At 36.0% G+C, this 20528-nt stretch overlaps 1 protein-coding gene across 1 annotated transcript; it reads left to right on the plus strand.

Moving 5' to 3' along the window:
- The first annotated feature begins 7942 nt into the window (after nt 1–7942).
- LOC143554249 (alanine--glyoxylate aminotransferase 2 homolog 2, mitochondrial-like) lies at nt 7943–15954 on the plus strand. Its single transcript, XM_077044047.1, has 9 exons — nt 7943–8317; nt 10340–10570; nt 11388–11558; nt 13430–13573; nt 13765–13944; nt 14018–14243; nt 15359–15472; nt 15591–15677; nt 15769–15954. Exons 1-9 carry the CDS (start codon nt 8066–8068, stop codon nt 15810–15812), a joined length of 1449 nt encoding a protein of 482 aa, XP_076900162.1. The 5' UTR covers nt 7943–8065; the 3' UTR covers nt 15813–15954.
- Nucleotides 15955–20528: the final 4574 nt, after the last annotated feature.

Below are 20528 nucleotides of genomic sequence, written 5' to 3' on the forward strand. Positions count from 1 at the left end.
CTATGATTTTGGAACGTTTCTACCGTTGAAATACATTAATCGCCACGTTTTCGTGTTTTTTTATAAAACATATTTTGCCATTTTTATAATGCTTATTTTGTCATCAAAGTCATCGGTTTATAAGCGATACAACATTGTTATACGTCATTATCTGAAGTATTTAAGTTGGCAACACCTTTATCTAAAGGAAAATGACAAATGTGTCATCATCAAATAATCATAATTTCTTAGTAAAGAGTAGACACTAACTACTTTATGTGTCATGTGCAAGGACATCTAGTGTTTTAAACTATCATTTATTGTAAAAAAAAAAAAAAAAACATAATGATTATTATATAAATTAAGGATGGTATTGTAAACATTTCTTCATTTGACCAATAGAACGGGTCCATCATGCAATGAAACCTAATCCATATAGGGGGAGTATTCAGGTATGATGGAGAAGAGTATTGCCAAGACGCCGATGACTTGATACAGTTTGGAACAATTGGACTTGATACAGTTTGGAACAATTGGACATGTATTCGAGATATAATTTGTCTAAAAAAGTTCAAATAAAAATACATGATAAATCAAAAAATAGGCTAGATTAGTTAAATATGTTGAAAGCTATCCGGCGAGTTAGGTTGGGTCAGAGGGTTTTACTTGTCACACCCCGACCAAAGGCGGCGGAACATGTCCGGAGCGTAACGTATTGACTGGGCAGTAGCTCAAAAATAGGGATGTGCAAATCATTTTACCCGAAATACAAAAGTTCATAACCGAAACCTGACCTACGCATAATTTTGGGTATTGGGTTTGGTTCTTCGGGTTCGCAGGCTAAAACGAGATTCTCATCTTCCCTTTTATTTACACCCGTTGAGAGAAGAAAAGAACGCTAAGAAGGGGGGAGAAGATGAAGCAAAATCGATTAATCCTGAAAGCTTTGTACTGGTTTTGCAAGTGGAGATGGTTTTCGATATTAGCCCATAAAGCCACTTCAAGGAAATAAGAGAGAGATAAGAGTATGGTGATAGCCTTTTCTTATAAACACTTCTTTACAATTTGGTCGAAGAAGAAGATTAAAATTGTGTGGATAGAAAAGAGAGATGATACAATATAACAAAGAAGTAAAAAAGTTGCATGTGACTTGATTTTTCTACACTGATCACCCACACAAATACAACTATACGAGTAAAGAAACTAGAGTTTTTAAATTTGGGTTAAACTAGTTGAAAATGAATTACTATTTATGATAAATTATCATTTTATTAAAAATTAATGATTTGTCATGCCCCCAAAGTTATTGGACCGTTTTAAGTGATGCAATTTTGTTTTAGTGGATTGGGACTCGTGCTTTTTTTAGTTGTACTTCATTGGAATTTGGTCAGTTCATTCTTCACTTTGGTTTCTATGGTCCAGCACCAAGGATCAGACCGAACCCAAGAAGGCTAATATACGAGAACCGATTTCTAAATCTAGTTAACATTCAGTCTTGGTTTCGATTTATTTTCAGTACGATTTTCGGGTAATTTCAGGCTGGGCTGATTCTTGCACACCCTTACTCAAAATACACTAATTAAAACGAAAATAATTATCTAATTTCATTTAACATTTACCAAGTACACAAATTAAATAATCAGAACAACTACATCATAATTTTGTATTTTGAATAAATATCCCAAGGTAAACTAATGTCTTCGATCTTGAACAATATTAACTACTTGTACCTGTAGCATATATAAAACTATGGTTTGTCAACAAGTATGTTGGTGAGAATACATAAGTTTAGTTGACACACACACACATGGTAGGGCACATGGTGAGAATACATAAGTTTAGTTGACACATACACACACATGGTATGGCACATGGTGAGAATACGTAAGGTTGAAAGAGCTGACTTGATGATGGCACATTGTATGGATTGAACAGCTGACATATCTAGAAGGAAGACATGGTGCTTTATGTTTTATGTTGAAACAATTTGTGATGTTTAAAGACAAGTATTGTATGGTTTGTAAGAAATGGTTGACTTTTATTATTACGCAAAAAAGTTTAATTAACTCTGATATTTACAATTGTGTTTATGAGTAAATTCAACACTAAAGTAGGGCACTGGGACTGAGGCCTTACAGTATTGAAGTGTGAAAATAATGAAAGATTAGTCCTTTTATAGTGAAATTATAGAGTTGTGATGACTTATAGAATTTATGAAAATTAACCATATTTAATATAATTAAAATAAAAAATTAAAATAATTTTATAGGTATTCAAAGTGTTTTAACTCTTTCAATAAATTTTATTTAATTAAAAACATTCATTGGTTTTGTTTTTAGTGTTTAAAAAAGCAACATATGAAAAAGATGGTAACACTAATAATCTAAGATTTATTCTGGTGATTTACATGAGAAAAGTTTATGAATAAATTATCTTGATTATGAATGTTTTAAATGAGCATGCAATACTACAAAGATAGGGAAAAGTATAATTGCATAGAAATTATCACATAAAATACATGAAACGAAAATTGAGACTAATTAAGGGTGCAGTTACTGTACGCTAATGCTGTACGCGAGACGTTCAAAGGAAAAAAAAGGAAAAAACCTAAAACACTCAGAAAACGCTCACAAAACCTTAAACGCTCATTAAACGCTCAAAAACCGTCTTTGTGAAAAAAAGTGAAAAATTGATCGATTAACCATCCAAAACTATTTTTTTCGGTAAATCAATGATTGATTGGATATGTATTGACGATTCCGAGATGTTTGGATGTGATTTCATGGATCGATTCGCGAAAAACGGAATTCGCGTACGTATTTATACGATAAGCATTAGTGTATTGGATCTTTTCTCGATTAATTAATAATATTATATATATATATATATAAAAACAAAGCCAAAATTTTAAAACGGGTCCGGTTTCGTGTTTGAAAGTTAACGAATGTTACAACCTCTGCCCAAACCTTGATCATAATTATGTTTACCCAAGCTTTAAACATACAAAGAATTATAGTAATGTTTCTTTAAAATTAAGAAACACATAATTTCACATTCATAAGGATATATAGTTTCTTCGTGATTAAGAAACGTAACATTTTATATAAGGAATATAGTTAATATATTGTTTCTTCATGAATAAGAAACATAATATTTTACATACTGTAATATCCTAAAATTTATAATGTTAAATAAAGAAAGTTACGTTTAGTGATTTCGCGTTATTAATTAATTAATATCGTGTAAAGAACGGATCATGGACTTAGATTAATTGAGATAGGTTAAATGAGAATGGGCCTTAGGTCCATGGGCTTTAAGGGATATAAATATCCCCTAAACCACCATAAAACCCTAAACCTCATCTCTTTCCATTCTAATCTCCATACATTCAAAAACACACACACCATAAACGAGCAGGATCCGAGAGAGAGTAAACGTTAGTTGGTGCTAGATCGTCGTGACGAACCAAAGCAACAAGACCAGCTCGTGTTTGTAAGTTCGACTCGTTCAAGGTACATTTATGGTTAGAAATCGTTCGTATAGGTTCGGTTTGATTTGAGAAATGGTAGATCTGAGTTTGTATGGTAAAAACGAATCCAACAAAGCTAAACTTACTGAAAATGGTTATGATTTGATGGGTTAATCGATTGATAAAAAGGACCCGTAACCTATATGCCTAAATCGCACCCTCTAAACATCGATGTTAGGTCGATTTGATAGTTGGGGTTTGTAGGCGCTGGTCAGACGATTCCATGGGTACCTAAATCGAGTTATTTGGTTAAGGAACGAAGGATTTAAGAGCGAACAGAACCTGCAGACGACAACTTCGCCTGCAAGCTAAGTTCGCCTGATGAACTTCGCCTGCAAGCTAAGTTCGCCTGATGAACTTCGCCTAAAGCTAAGTTCGCCTAAGGTTTAACTTCGCCTAAAGCTAAGTTCGCCTATGGTTTAACTTCGCCTAAAGCTAAGTTCGCCTAAGGTTTAACTTCGCCTAAAGCTAAGTTCGCTTAAGGTTTAACTTCGCCTAAAGTTAAGTTCGCTTAGAAAATAAATTAAAAACCTAATGGAAAATGTGTTAAGACAGTTAATGTAAATAAAATTTTTCCAAGCTGACCTGGCAGCTCGACCCCAGCCAGGGGCTCTGCCCCTTGGACCCTGCTAGGGGCTGCCGCCCCTAGACCCCGCTACCAGGGGCGCTGCCCCCGGACCCCCGTTCGTTGTGGGTCATATAAAGATAGAAATACAACATGAGTAGTAGTAGTTAATTGATACGTGTAAATATTATACAGTTAGCCGTGCACAGCTCAAGAAGGGAATAACTATTAACGGAGAGCGTAACAGGATTCAGGTGAGTTTCTAGCCCCATTCCTTATTATGTTTTCGGGGCTGTGTGCATACTCGATGTGTTTGTTAATACATTTATCCTAAGTGATAAGTGTATGCCATATGTGATATATGTGATAGATATGAATGATTGCGTGACGGTACGTGAACGATCTTCGGATATTGCACGTACTGTCAGGTTGCAGCGCTAAGAATAAGGTAAGTATGATATGTATGCTTATGTGTATGAATGTGATAAAGTTAATAAAAAAAGGAAAGTATGGTTGTATGGTAACAAAGAGGGAATCGAACCCTGCTAATATTCGAGAACTAGGGAACCGAGCCCTAATAATACTCGAGGAAGGAGGGTACCGAGCCCTAATAATACTCGAGGAAGGAGGGTACCGAGCCCTAATAATACTCGAGGAAGGAGGGTACCGAGCCCTAATAATACTCGAGGAATGCAGGGCGTAATGCTCTTTATAACGTAAGATGTGGAAGTAAGAAAGTATGAAAGTGTGAATGAAAGAATATAATTTATTGTGTATTGTATAACGTATGATTAACTAGAACTCACTCAGCGTAGCTGACTTTTAGTATGCACGCAGGTGAGTAGGATGAGACAGCTGGCTTGAGTGGGGACACATGGCAGAAGAATAAGAGCCTGGCATCTGAAGACTTATGATGTTTTAATTTAATGATTTAATGTTGAAAGACAAAGGATGTTTTGAGACAAGTTATGAATTATGTAATGTTTTATGAAAGTTTTATATTCCGCGTAAAGTTTTAAATTAACTCTGATATTTAGAACTGTGTTTATGAGTAAATCCAACACGAAAGTAGGGCTACCGGTAACGGGGCCTTACACATACAAATGAAGCAGTCAATGAATGTTACTTCTTGAAGAAGAAACAGATTATAGATGTTTCTTCATGAAGAGGAAACTCAACATATGATTAGGAAATAAACAGAAAGACTACAGGTCTAAATATTTTATTCAAACAAATGATCAATCAAGGTTTAAAGCTATAAAAACCAGACTAAAGGTTTATAGCCGGATCAAAAGACGATCCAGATATTTATATACCTATTTTATTATAGGTCAATCAATCAATCAGTCAGTCAATCAATCAATCATTCACAATCAAGGTTTCAAACGCACACCGACGGTACAGGTGAATACGTTAACCTTTACAATCAGTCAAAACATATTTAAACTCGATAAGATGAACGGGTGTTTGTCTTAAAGAGTCAGTTAACGTTTACATGAGATTACATGTTCTCTAAAACATTATAATACAAAGTAGAAAATAAAATCAACTCAGGCCGAATACGCATGTGTCTGGATCAAAACATAACTATTCAGCTCAATTAGTCAAAGGCCAGGTGGCCGGGGGCTAACGGTCATGGCTAATTCTCTGCTCAGGGCTACGTGGCTCGGGGAATATAATTATGTGTGTAGGGTAGTGGTACATATACCGGAAGTATAAATACTTCCGCTGAGCTTGTTAAGAAAACTACATTTGTATTGTAATGTCATTCAAATGTTTTATAGAGTCATACGTGTTCACCAGCATATAGCTGACATATGTTTCCCACATTTCAGGGAAACAGATTAGCACAGGTAGCAAGACATTATAAACATTCATGGAGATGCTCGAAAGGTAATGATGGCTCAGTTTTAAATTATTAAAATATTATAACAAGATTTAAACATGATTAATAAATTAAACACTTGGGTATTTATTATCTGAGAAGTTTTCAAATAAATTAATATTTTATGATAACCAAAAGTCTTCCGCTAAAAATTAACCGCAACTCTGATGCATTTACAAAACATGTACCAACTTGTGGTCACACGCATAGGCCTTAAACCGGGGTGTGACACCAGCTGAAAAGAGGTGTGATCATAAACTCAGAAAAAAAAACAGGATACATCTGAGTGTCTAGCCACATTTCCTTGTTATGTTTTCGGGGTTGTGTGCATACTAGATGTGATAGTTAATACACTTGTATTAATTGGTAAGTGTATGGTACGTGTACGTTTTATGAATGATATATGAATGAAATAGAAAATGGATTATGAGTTTGTATGAATGTATATATATATATAAGAAACGTATGTATAGATGTATGGTTGCATGGTTGTATAAGTAAGAAGGGAACATACCCTAATAATATATACGAACATACAGTGGCGAAGCTTGGACTGAGGCACCGAGGGGGCCGAGCTCAAAATGTATACAAAATTTCACAAACGAGTGGGGCGGACTCAAATTTTCGAACAAAAAAGGCTAAAATTACACTACGTACAAAATTTTTCGGCCGAAAACGGGTAAATTTACACCACTGCGCAAAAAACAGGGGGGCCGGGGCCACCCTGGCCCTAATGAAGATTCGCCCCTGCGAACATAGTGAATAGATCCTAATAATATCTGCGGATGTAGGGAACAGTCTCTAATAATATCTGTGAAGGCTATGGGGCGGAAGGCCCTATAGAACGTAAGGGTAGTTATGTATGTATTGTGTAAGTTAAAGAAAGTATGAAAGAATGAATGTACGAATGTATGTATGAAAGCAAGGTAAACAGGTTAAGTGTATATATGCCCTCGAGTATGTATATAAGTATGTGAATGTATTGTATGTTGTCTGATTAACTAGAATTCACTCAGCGTAGCTGAATTTTAGTATGCACGCATGTAAAAGGTTAAATGAGCTGGCTTGATGATGACACATGGTATGGATTGAACGGCTGACATCTCTAGAAGGAAGACATGGTGCTTTATGTTTTATGTTGAAATAATTTGTGATGTTTAAAGACAAGTATTGTATGGCTTGTAAGAAATGGTTAACTTTTATTATTTTGCAAAAAGTTTTTAATTCATTCTGATATTTAGAACTATATTTATGAGTAAATCCAACACTAAAATAAGGTACCGGGACTGTGGTCTTATAGTATTGAGGGGTGAAAATAATTGAGGATTAGTCCTCCTTTTATAGTGAAATTATAGAGTTGTTATAACTTATAGAATTTATGAAAATTAATCATATTTAATACAATAAAAAACAAAAATTAAAATGGTTTAAAAGGTTTTCAAAGTGTTTAACTCTTTCAATAATTTTTTTTAATTAAAACATTCATTGGTTTATTTTTATTAGTTAAAAAACAACTTATAAAAAAGACAGTAATAATAATAATCCAAGATTTATTCTGGTGATTTGCATGGGAAAAGTTTAAGTATAAGTTATTTTGATAATGATTATTTTAAATGAGTATGCAATATTACAAAGGTGGTGAAAGTATAATTGCATAGAAATAATTACACAAAATTCATGAAACGAAAATTGAGATTAATAAAATAAAAATAAAATTTAAACGGGCCGGGTTTCTTGGGTCTGAAAATTGACAAATGTTAAATTTCTCATCTATTGTGGGTTTCTCCTAAGAGTATAATGAAGATGATCGGGTGAATCTTTGACCCGTAAATGATCCGAGCGACCGTTAAAAAAAAGGAAAAAAACTAATATAAGTACATAGTACAAACGTGTAAAACTATTCAAACTTTATTACTAATGCTAGGTTAGAGTCTGGCCCAACTTAAATGAATCATGATAACTTGTTTGTTATTATTACTAATTAGGGAGTGGGATGAGCACATAATTCATGTTGCTTGCCACATAAGCATCACAACCCTTATATCTCTTTCTCTATAAATAATATCACCTTCTTTGTTTTCATCATAGCACATACACACAACACAACATGTACAAATTTGCATCCTCCTTACGAAGGCTAACCTCCAGCGGAGTTAAATCCGCCCAAAATTGTAGTCACTGTTTTTCGCAACAAGCTCAAAAACGATCATCGGTTGAGGGATCAGAATCGGGTCGAGTCCCGATTATACCTGTTTTTGATTACTCTCCCCCGGCGTACGTGGGTCCCACTGCCGATGAGATCCTCCACAAGCGTAATCAGTTCCTCAGCCCTTCCATGTTCTACTTCTACAAAAAACCGGTCAGTTCATGTCCGATTGCAGCGTCTTAAATTACATGTTTTGTCAGTTTTGTCAATTTTATAATAAGAAGATTAACTTTAAGAAGATTAAACTTAAATAAAAGACAAACATGTAACACGTCACGGTTGTTTTTTTATATCAAATTAAGTATTTGTAGAAATTTAATATACAAATGATTGTAAATTTGTGTTACATTTTTGCAAAACATCATCATCATCATCATCGTACTCAGTATATCCCACCAATAGCAATGCTATGGTAGGGTCTGAGGAGGGTAAGATGTAGACAGCCTTACCTCTATCCCATAGGGATAGAGAGGCTGCTTCCGGTGAGATCCCCGGCTCGATAGTAGTTTTGCATCAAGCCTTGGACATAAGGCACATAGCACTCAATCATCGGGACACCGGCTGATCGGTGCATGTGCCCTTGTCTTTCGGCTATCAACGCCACCACATGATGCCTGATTAACCTTCCGCCACTTTTGACGTTATTTTCACGAGATTAGTAAAATAACGTCAAAATTAGTGTAATTTTACTTTTGCCCACCCGAGGGTTCACACATATATACATTATATGCGCGCACCGCAAGCAGGGCGTTTTTTTGCAAAACCGTATCTGGTATCATATTCCGTTAGTGATTAAAAAATGTTATCATATCAAATTTTATGCATGTTTTAACTAATTTCGAAATCATATTCAATATTCTTCCATTATTCCAAGATATTATAACGTTTATTATCATTTATGAAAGCATCAATTTCTAATATCAGGTTCGCATCTTTTTAGTATTTTTTTTTAATTCAATCAAAGAATTCTATATATATATTAATCATTTTCATACGTTACGCAACATAATTTAATTATATATCTTTTCTTGTGAACCTCTAGTTATTTAAGGTATATTTTTTCTCCCAGTAAGTCTTTTTTTTTCCTAAAATTGACGTTTTGTCAATAAGGTAATCAACGAGCAAGTCAATAAGGTAATCAACGGGCAACGGGGTCCCATTTAATCATTTTCATACGTTACGCAACATAATTTAATTATATATCTTTTCTTGTGAACCTCTAGTTATTTAAGGTATATTTTTTCTCCCAGTAAGTCTTTTTTTTCCTAAAATTGACGTTTTGTCAATAAGGTAATCAACGAGCAAGTCAATAAGGTAATCAACGGGCAACGGGGTCCCATTTAACTTTTATTTGATAATAACTGATAATAATTTTGAAGTAATTTATATATTCACTATCAAATTGATAATTTTCGTTCATTACTTTTTAAATAACTTTATAATTTACAACATTAAATCTATAAATTTTATACTTGATAAAGGGTAAATAGCCAATTGTTTCTTACCCTATTATATGTTTTGTACGATATAATTATTGGAAAAAAAAACCCTAATATTATTACCAATAATACAATCAAAATTTTGTTTTTTTTATGCTCATTACTTTTTGAATTATTTTACTTACAATGTGTCACCTAAGTTTAGTATTTCTTGTTTCAACTTATATCAATATTCAGCTTATCAAATAATCTTTAAACAAACTCACATTTATAGATAAACATTCAAATTTGAATCCATGTTATTTTTTTAAAGTTTAAACCACTAAAGACTCGAAAATATAGTATGCTAATATTTTGAAATTCTTTCATAAATTTAAAATATTTTAAAACTTTATATAATTTGTTAATATGATTGATTTTCATACAAAAATTTTGATTTTTTAGGGTAGGTGTCTTTTATGAGATAATTTAACAATACAGATTAGCCATATTAGTATCCCACTTTAATTAATTAGAACGTTGGTCCTCCCTTGATGACATGACACGTCAAGGACGTTAGCAATATGTTATATGCCTCATTATTAGGCTGACGGACGAAGCGATTGCTATTTTGAAGGAAGGTAGTGTCAGTTGTTTGATTTAGTTATTGTAATCCAATGTGTCTTTTCCAAATATATGAAATATAAATACATGTTATGATCCATATTGATGTACAATTATTGTTGTGATGAAACAGTTGAACGTGGTACATGGGAAGATGCAGTATTTGTTTGATGAAAAAGGGAGAAGATATCTTGATGGTTTTGGAGGGATTGCCACTGTGAATTGTGGTCATTGTCACCCTGATGTGGTCCAAGCCATTATCAATCAAGTCACCACCATACAACACTCCACCATTCTCTATCTTAACCACTCCATCACCGATTTTGCCACCGCCCTTGCAGGAAAAATGCCCGACGACCTCAAGGTATATATCATACCTGTTTTCGATAGCGTTTGGAACTATCACCCGAGTCAACCATCTATTGTAACATTCATTTCTCTACTATTGGTACAACTATATGATAAGTACCCTTGGGGCTTGTCTAGGTTCATTGAACACCATGTTCTTGGTGCAATGATATAAAAAAATGGACCCACAAATGAATATTAAAGAGACAAAAAGTATGGATTAAATTGGCACATCTCATCCTTGTCTGGTTGTTAGTGTTTTATGATATAGTTGTCACCAATGCTTACGCTATCTACTACCATAATAATTAGGTTAATTCAATTAAAAACTAATATTGTTCAATTAAAAACTAATAACTAATAAGTTTGATATAAATTCGACGTGGCTCAATGGTAGAGCACTCACTTTACTAGTGAAACCTCACTATCACCAATTTATATGGGAGATATGAGGATGATCCTGACTTGCCAAGCCAGGGTTTGAGTCTTGATCTCACCCGGTTTTACCGGCTCCTCGCTGTCGTGCCGTTTGGCGGGCGTGGGGGTCGGGTTTTATCCGGGGAATCCCTCAATTGGTGGACTGCTAGGGGCTCCATCCGTCCGGACTCATGGCCGGCTCAGGCTACCTTTAGCCAATGGGGGCCGCGTACGGAGTACTCGGCGTTACTTAGTTGGTCATTCCAAAAAAATAATTATAAGTTTGATGAAAAATTATCGTTCGTATTTCAAATCTAAAAGCTATTCAATTGATTAATTTTTATTTATATAAGATAAGATGGTATGAATACTTATTTAAAATAGTTCAAAAGTAATAGAATACACATGATACGCAGGTGGTGTTTTTTACCAATTCGGGCACGGAAGCCAACGAGCTAGCGATGATGATCGCCCGATTATACACAGGTTGCCAAGATATCATATCACTGAGGAACGCGTACCATGGGAACGCAGCTGCAACAATGGGGGCAACTGCACAGTCTAACTGGAAATTCAATATTATTCAGGTATTTTGAATTATATTTTTTGTTTTTTAAATATAAAATAAACCAATAAACACTAGTAGGGTGTTTTTCTTCTACATACTTTTTATTTATTAATCCTAAACTTATAAAACATTACATTTTAGTTTGTTCATTTTTTAAGCACATGGATTTGTTATATCGTGTAATGAAAGTCGTTATCTAGCATTATGTAGTCTACTCAATCTCATCCTTTAAATATAACTGAAAGTGATCATATTTTAAATTTATTCTCAAGTTTACATAACTTTTCACATCTCATTCCTTATATATATATATACACACACACTAGTTTGTATCCCACGTATTACGAGGTTGTTTTATATTATTTGTTATAATATTTATTTATTTTTTTAATTTATATTTTGTTTATTGTATGAAAGTTAATAATATACTTATGGTTTAATGATAAATTGTTTCACAAATAAATGAGATGTTATAACCCGGTTTAAAAGCTATATGGTTTTGATAAAACCCAAGACCCGTTTATTTTTTCTACTATGAAATTGGTTTTTTAATTATAAATAATATTTATGAAAGTTAATAATATACTTATGGTTTGATGAGACCCAAGACCCGTTTATTTTTTTACTATCAAATTGGTTTTTTAATTTAAAGAATATATATATCTTTTTTAAAATAAATAAGATATTATTTTTTATTATATCCTATTTTATAGAACTTTTACATAAATAATTTGGTGAGAATAATTTTTAATTTAATGAGATGTTATAACCCGTTTAAGGAATATCTGGGTTTGGTAAGACCTATACCCATGAATTCGGGTCAAATGCATGAGAAACCTCCATTTAAAAATCAAGCAAATCTGGTGACTCCAAAAAAAAGGGGGAGCGACCACATCGCGACACGTAAGATTTTTATGTCTTCGTTTATATAGATTATATATATATATGTGTGTGTGTGTGTGTGTGTGTGGGTTATCCTAAAAATAAGTAGTTCTCTAGGAAAACTAGAAATAAATCATAGCCATTTGATCATGTCAATCAATGGTTGAGATTTAAAATTACCAAAAACCGTCATAGTTTCCTAGAATTACTCTTTTATCATTATAACCGACATAGTTTCCTAGAATAGTTATTTCACCATAGGTTGTAATGCCATATGTCAAAATTTTTTTGTTCTTACCATTACTAGGAAACTCCTTATTTTTATTTGAACCCTCTTATATATATATATATATATATAATTCAACTAATAATACTTTCTTATTTAAATTTTATTATTATTTCTCTTTTTTTTAATTCAAAAAATAAAATAAAATATGAGTATGGGGTGAATAATAACCTCTCAACTATTGGACGGTTGGGTTGTTTCCCCTAAATGTGGTTTAAGATAGGTATGGAGGATCTTATGCGTAGTCAAATAACTTTCTTTTTGTGTTACTCCCTTATAATTTAGATATGAGGTTGTTGATGGATGGTTATCTTGAATGCTATGATTTTGGAACGTTTCTACCGTTGAAATACATTAGACGCTATGTTTGCTTGCGTTTTCGTAAAGCTTATTTTGCCATTTTCTAATGCTTATTTTGTCATAAATATCATCGTTTTATAAGCGATACAACATTGTTATACGTCGTTACTTGAATTATTTAAGTTGGCAACACCTTTATCTTAAGGAAAATGACAAATGTGTCTTCATCAAATAATTATGATTTCTTAGTAAAGAGTAGACACTAACTACTTTATGTGTCATGTACATGACATCTAGTGTTTTTAACTATCACTTATAGTACAAAAAATATAATAAAAAACATCATGCTTATTATATAAATTAAGGGTGGTATTTTAAACCTATGGGAGGTTGCTAATCTTATTTCTTCATTTGTCCGCTAGAATGGGGTCCATCATGCAATAAACCCGGATCCGTATAGAGGAGTATTCGGCTCTGATGGAGAGAAGTATGCTAAAGACGTCGATGACTTGATACAGTTTGGAACATCTGGACATGTTGCCGGTTTCATTTTTGAAGCGATTCAGGTGAAGTATTCGATATATAATTTGTCAAGAAAAAGTTAAATAAAAATATATGATAAACTGAAAATAGTCTAGATTATTTAAAAATATATGCACACCGTCGGTTCAATATGAATTTGTTTTGACCATCATTGTGTGCTACATACACATTTTAATCGTTGCTTTTGTTTTTGTTTATATTTTGATTGGTATAGGGAGTTGGTGGCATTGTGGAGTTGGCCCCAAACTACTTACCTCCGGTTTATAAGAGTATTAAGAAAGCCGGAGGGCTTGTGATCGCGGATGAGGTCCAGGCTGGATTTGCTCGAACCGGAAGCAACTTTTGGGGATTCCAAAACCAAGGAATTGTCCCTGATATTGTCACAATGGCAAAGGTACAATAATATATCAAACCCGAATTCTGAAGTAAAGGGATAATCCAAATGTACTTACAATCTTGCCTATCAGGGTATTGGCAATGGGATTCCACTTGGTGCAGTGGTTACTACCCCAGAAATTGCAAAAGTTTTAACTCGTCGAAGTTACTTCAATACATTTGGTGGAAATCCGGTTTGTACTGCTGCGGGTCATGCTGTCCTAAAAGTTATTGAAAGAGAAAATCTTCAAGAAAATGCTCATGTTGTTGGATCATACTTGAAACAACGACTTACTGCTCTTAAACATAAGCATGAAAGTAAGTTCTACTTCTACATTTCACATTTAAATTTAATTTTTTATAGTTTAAAGCAATGTTGTTTTAAAAGTAGCCTACAAAGCTGAGTACTTCACGAGTAATCGCTACAAGGTGTATTACCGAGACGACTTTCTTTAACTCCTCTAGTTACGAAGAATCAATCAAAGGTAGCAAATTAGGACCGATTTTAACTTAAAAAATAAAACAAAATTCATATTTATATAATATTAAAGAACGAATATCATTTTTTAATTAATGATTAGCAAGTTTTATAATAATTTAGTATTTAAAAATGCATTTCTCTTTTTTATATTGATATTCACAGATTTTATTATAAACTAGTGTTTTACGTGCCGGGGCAATAGTAAAACCAAAGTGTTGTCGGTCACAAGTCTTGAGGCGGTAAGTCGAATAAAATTCGGTTGGTTCCGGTTACGCGTGTTATTGTACCAAAACTAAAACCAAAATAAAAATAAAAATAATTTGAGGTGGACCAATGGGGTGACGTCAACTGGTAAAACTCGGGCGTTGATAAAATCCGATCGTTGTTAATCCTGTGTCTTGAGGCAATGAGTCTTCACAAATACGGTTGGTTTATGTCACATTAATTTGTGACGGTACCATAACTAAAACAAATAAACAAACAAATTCAGCATCCTGTCAATTTTCGTTATGTTTGTTACGATAACTAAAACAAAATGCGTTGAGTCTAGTCGAATTCGGTCGGTTTCCATCATGTTCGTTATGGTATCATTACTAATGCAAAACAAAACAAAATTTACATTTGTTCGGTTTTCATTACGTTTGTTACGGACCAAAACTAGAACAAACCGAAAAGGACCAATACGGAGCCGCAAAGTGGCCCAATCGGGACTTTGCGGCACCAAACTTCTTGTTTGTATTATATAATATCAGTAAAGTATTTGATATTTGACATAATATATAATATCTAAAATTAATTTTCTTTATATGTATCATGTCCGAGTACTCCTCGAGTACTCCCAACTCCCTTGTTGGCCGCCTTGAATCCGCCTTTCGATTTTTACAACCATGGTTTAAAGTAGTAAATTTTAGAATCTAGTAAACAAATATAATTATGTTGTGATATATTGAAGTTATCGGTGATGTCCGAGGAAGAGGGTTAATACTTGGTGTTGAACTTGTTACTGATCACAAGCTCAAAACTCCAGCAAAGACTGAAATATTGGAGATAATGGAGATGATGAAAGGTAATTTTCAGTATAATATACAATCAATAATAAATGACGGGTCTTAAGTTGTGTTTTTTAACCGGTGTTAACAATTGCCTGATGACTAAATGACATATAAACTTTATTTATTTTTCAGATTTGGGGGTATTAGTTGGTAAAGGTGGATTTTATGGAAATGTTTTTAGAATCACTCCACCACTATGCTTCACTAAGGAAGATGCGGGTGTGCTTTTTTCCTTGTACCATTTCTTTTTGTTAATTATTTTTCACATTACATATTTAAAAATTCAAAATTTTGTCTTATTGTTTAATAGATTTTCTTGTGGATGCTATGGACTACTCGATGTCAAGGCTCTAAAGATCTATCATCAAATTGGCTCCAAAATTTGTAAAAAGCTATGATGAAGTAAAACATATCAACTGTCTAATTTGTCATATAATTTGCTAAATAAAAGCTTTTCCCATATGGGGAAATGCATGATTAAACTATTGGACAATATGTTATTTTCAGTTTGATAGAGTGGTTAAAGTGTATAATAGGATAAACATTGTATGGGTCAACAACTCGTTGACCCTCTATGTCCTGAATTTTAGATGTTCTATTTGCTATTATATATTCTAGAAAAATTGGATTTTAATAATCCAAATTATTAACTATTGACAATTATCAATCTCAACTAACGATGTGACTAGTAATCATCCTAACTTTTAATCTTGTTATTGATATTGATAACAAGATTGGAAGTTGAGATTATTAATAGTCACATTGTTAGTTGGAATTAATAAGGGCCAAGATTCTATGTTATTGGATTGACAACAACTCGTTGTCTTTGTTTTTGTCTTCTCTTTTTCTCGTTTTCTAACACTTTTGACAAAAGAGGTAGTATTGTTTACTTTACCTAAACCCACAAAATGTTTGAGCCGTCGTTGGTTTGTGATCAATAACTTTTGACAAAAGAGGTAGTATTGTTTTTGAAACTTGTTTCCACTGTTGATGAAAAATCACACGCAGGTTCAAAAGAGATGGAAACTATTTTGTTGACACCTAAATATATCACTCTTAATCTATTAGAAGATTTGTTTGGCTGATGAATTAATTAAGGGATTTTCTATACATATTGGTGGTATTTCTTAAACACCGCCCAATACGTTATGAATAGGTGCTTTTAAAAAGTCTTTTTTTTGTTGTCTTTTTATGTTTAATTGTATTTATTTTGATTATTTTATTCATTTATTTAAAAAGCTTTTTATTGATTTACGTTATCAACAATCAGCTCGATCTAAAGATTATAATGAAACAATATGAATAGACGGATACACACACAACCATTACAACGAGTTTGTTAAAAATAATAACTGAAAATGTAAAACCTTCTAAACGACAGCGTTGTTATTGATCCTGCGCTTGAGGCCCAATCTATCATTGTTGTCGGCGTCCTTGCGGTCGCACCTGATGTCCGATGTGCTCGCCTCATGGTAAGAACGTGGCGGTGGTAGTCTGTACTCATCACCACGTTGTCGGGCGGCCTCCCGCTCCAACATCCTGACAATCTGACGCTGCATCTGTAGCATTCCCTCCTCTAATCCCCATAATCGGGTGTCGGTGTCTGCCGGAGATAGGAGAATGGCCGGAGAGTTGCCGATAATTTAATGAACTTAAATATTACAACGTGTCTGATATAAGAAGGTGAAGAGTTGCCTATATATATTATAATGTAATATAGATATTTCTTTAGGTTTCGTTTAATGTTTTTAGTAAAACGTAATATAAGTTTGAAGAAACACTAAGTGACCCGGGGCAGATTATAGATAATCTGGGGGTTAAGTAATGTTTCCCACAAGGATGAGGTATGGCAGAGAAGGTTATTCTTCAGGGGACCTGCAAAACAAACACCGTAAGCTCGTCACTGAGAAGGGGGGGGGGGTTCCTCCTTGTGACCACCCTCCGGCGTGAGAATCAGACTAGATTGCTCTGAATATAAGTGTATATTAAGAGATTTCTAGATAAGATTGAGATATCAGATGATGTCCTTACCATTCCAAGGTGTTGGAGTATTTATAGCCGAAGGTAGGTTTCCTAGAAGGTATAGCCGGCTGAATAGTATTCCTGTTCCACCAACAGTGGACTACGCACAGGCCATGCTGGTTGGTGAATAGGCTACGGCCAACAGTAAAGGTCGGCTGTACACTGTTCCTTTACTGCCGGCTACGCACTGTTCCACCAACTGTAGGCTGCGCACGTCCCATCGTAAGGGTTGGTGAGTAGGCAACGGCTAATAGTGACAAACAGTACTAGAGGGTGCTCCTCCTCGTATTGTTGTCGGTGAGCTGTCACCCTGTGATTGGTTCATGGGCAGTTCTGGTCAAATTGTCTGTTCCGCCCATACCTTATTAGGTATAGTACGAAAGATCTTCCAGAAGCATACGGACTGGCTCATTTAGGCGGGAGTATTCCTGCCTTGCTCATTCCTTCATGTGACTACTGAAGTAGGTAATGCCTTGTGCGTGTAGCCTTGCTGTTAGTGCGGGTAGCCTTCCCTGATGGCTTGTATCCGCAGCTGCGGGAACAGGCGGGGTACTTCACCATTGGGAGGCTTTCCCTGCGGGTACAGCTGGCGTACTGCGCGTAAGGTTCTTTGAGCATGGTGGGTCCTGCTGGAGCAGTTGGTCGTTGCGCAGACGTCCCTGTTCAAGGTGAGTCTTGCGGGTCCAACTGGGCTCTGCTGGGACCTACCTCTTCAAGTCCCCCCAGTCCAATGTTCTTCTCATGAATTATTAATAAGTGAGGTGAACTTTTGGACTTGGCAAGGGGTTTTGAAAAGGGGTTTAGTTTTTAGGTTTTCCGTTGTGATTCTCCCCGCGGTTTTCCTGATGTCACGCATAAATTCCCGACTTTTCTGCTTGATCTTAGGGTATGAAGCGGGTAGGTTCGTAACCTCCTCGCAAGTCAGGAGCGTTGAGTCCCACTTGTGTGGATTCTCCATGGGGTTTTGGTAGTTTTCAACATATTGATCAATTATGCTAAAACCACCAATTCCATCTTGGAGTTTCAAACAATATAGTTCTCGACGTTTCCGTCATGCGGGGATGTTATTCCCGTTTCCGCAAGCATGGCCCAGAAGATCCTTCTTGGTTTGAATTCCCTGCAGAGTGCTAAGTATGTGAAGGGTTTTGCCTTGACACTGTACCCGCACTCGTCTTACGGTTACTTTACTTCCAAGGTATTCCTGGCGTCAATTCCCTGCGGGTGTTAAGTATGTGAAGGGTTTTGCCTTGACACTGTACCGGCACTCGTCTTACGGTTACTTTACTTCCAAGGTATTCCTGGCGTCAATTCCCTGCGGGTGTTAAGTATGTGAAGGGTTTTGCCTTGACACTGTACCCGCACCCGTCTTATGGTTACTTGGTTGCCAAGGTAAGGGGTATTTTCCCGCTTACTTTTGAATCTTTTTGAAATTTTTTTGAAATTCGAAGAGTTGGTGAAAGGATAAGAACAGTCCAAACCTCTGAAATGTCGTGCGACGGTTTCTTCTGACTGTGTCAGGACGTGCAGGAAGTTATGGTGACGTGACAGTACATGGTCATTCCAGACGCCTTTTCAGGCGCGTGGGCGCGATTTTTTCGGGCGCGTGGCCGCGAAATTAATGGTACGCGTCCTTTCAACAGCTGTTGCCAGCTTGCCTTTTGCCACGTGTCATAGTTTCATTGCACCTTCGATTTCTCTCTCTTCCGCATTAAATTCATCGCATTAATTGCGATTAGTATATAAAGGGGGAGAGGGTTCTTTGTAATCCACACTTTCACTCTTCTCTTCATCTTAAGAACGATTTCCGGCGAATACTCATCTTTCAGTCGAGCATTCCCTTGAAATCGTTTTCTTCTTTCTTTTTGCAAGATGTCGTCTCGTGATCTCGAATCTACAGCCGATGACAAGAGTACTGCTGGCGAGTGCCAGTGTGCTCTGCCTGGCGATCTGTATCAGTACATCGTTAGGAAGTTCATGCTCGAGTCTCTCGAGCCTGAGTTTCCTGAACCCCACCAGACGGTGTATGATGCCCCCAGAGGCAAGATCGGGGTTTATGCTGCATTCTTTGTTTATGGGAATCTTAGGTTCCCATTGACAAAGTTTGTTTACCGTGTCTTTGAGAGGCACGGTGTGCACCTGACCGAGGTGCACCCGATGGCGATTGCCAAGATCCGGCACTTCGAGTGGGTGTGCCGGATTCTGGGCATTGAGCCCTATGTTGACCGCCTGATGACCTTCTACACTTGGAGGTGCATCCAGGGGTGGTACACGTTGATAACCCGGATTAAGGGTTTGAAAATCTGCGCAACCGAGCGCAGTCTTCGCGCGTGGAAGCGGGAGTTCTTCTTCATCTCCGCTCGTGCCATCCCACTTGCCATGAAATTCAAGAACGGGCAAGCACTTCCCAGCCTTCACGCCTCTAACTACGAGGAGGCGGAATGGTTTTCGAAGATATCCCGGGTCCAATCTCCGGTTTACCGGTTTGCGGAGTCCGGGATGGTGATGCTGGGGATGAGCCGGGTGTGGAAGGCGGCGGATGCGCAAAAAATCCCAATCGTCCTTGAATACGGTTCGAACTCTGTTCCTTACGGTATGCTTTGTTTCTTTTTGTTGATTCTGAATTTCTTCTAACTTTTTTCCTGTTTATTTCAGAGGGGAACGACTTGCAGTCGCTCCTGAACCCGCGGGAGGCTGACGGTCCCGCTCGGATGGGTACTCACGCTCAAGACGAGAACGAGTTTCCCATCCTAGAACAAACTGCGGATCGGTTCGTGGAGGTCTACCCGCTAGGCCACGAGATCCTGAGCGCCAGGCGGCCAGGTAAGGCGCTATTCAACCCTCGACCCCTCAATGTTGAAACCTCTGCTGGAATTCCTCTAATCGTATGTTCTGATGAGGAATTCGCAGATGGTCCTCCGTTGGTGCGGAAGAAGAAGGCTGCCGGCGGGAAGGGAAAGGAGAAGGTGGCCACCACTGCCGATCCGGCGCCTCGGTCTGATTCGGAGACCGAGAGCGAAGAGGTGGCGGGGAATCCCGGTGGTGATAAGA

This window comes from Bidens hawaiensis, unplaced genomic scaffold (assembly GCF_021521415.1).
Source record: "Bidens hawaiensis isolate Kalapana, Puna unplaced genomic scaffold, B.hawaiensis_p1.1 tig00017570_1, whole genome shotgun sequence".
In the NCBI taxonomy this organism is placed as follows: domain Eukaryota; kingdom Viridiplantae; phylum Streptophyta; class Magnoliopsida; order Asterales; family Asteraceae; genus Bidens; species Bidens hawaiensis.

Coding starts and splice junctions, on each gene's coding strand:
- LOC143554249 (XM_077044047.1), top strand. CDS start 8,066: ATGTACAAATTTGCATCCTCCTTACGAAGGCTAACCTCCAGCGGAGTT. Junction 13,945..14,017: donor ATATTGTCACAATGGCAAAG/GTACAATAATAT, acceptor CTTGCCTATCAG/GGTATTGGCAATGGGATTCC. Junction 15,678..15,768: donor CTTCACTAAGGAAGATGCGG/GTGTGCTTTTTT, acceptor ATTGTTTAATAG/ATTTTCTTGTGGATGCTATG.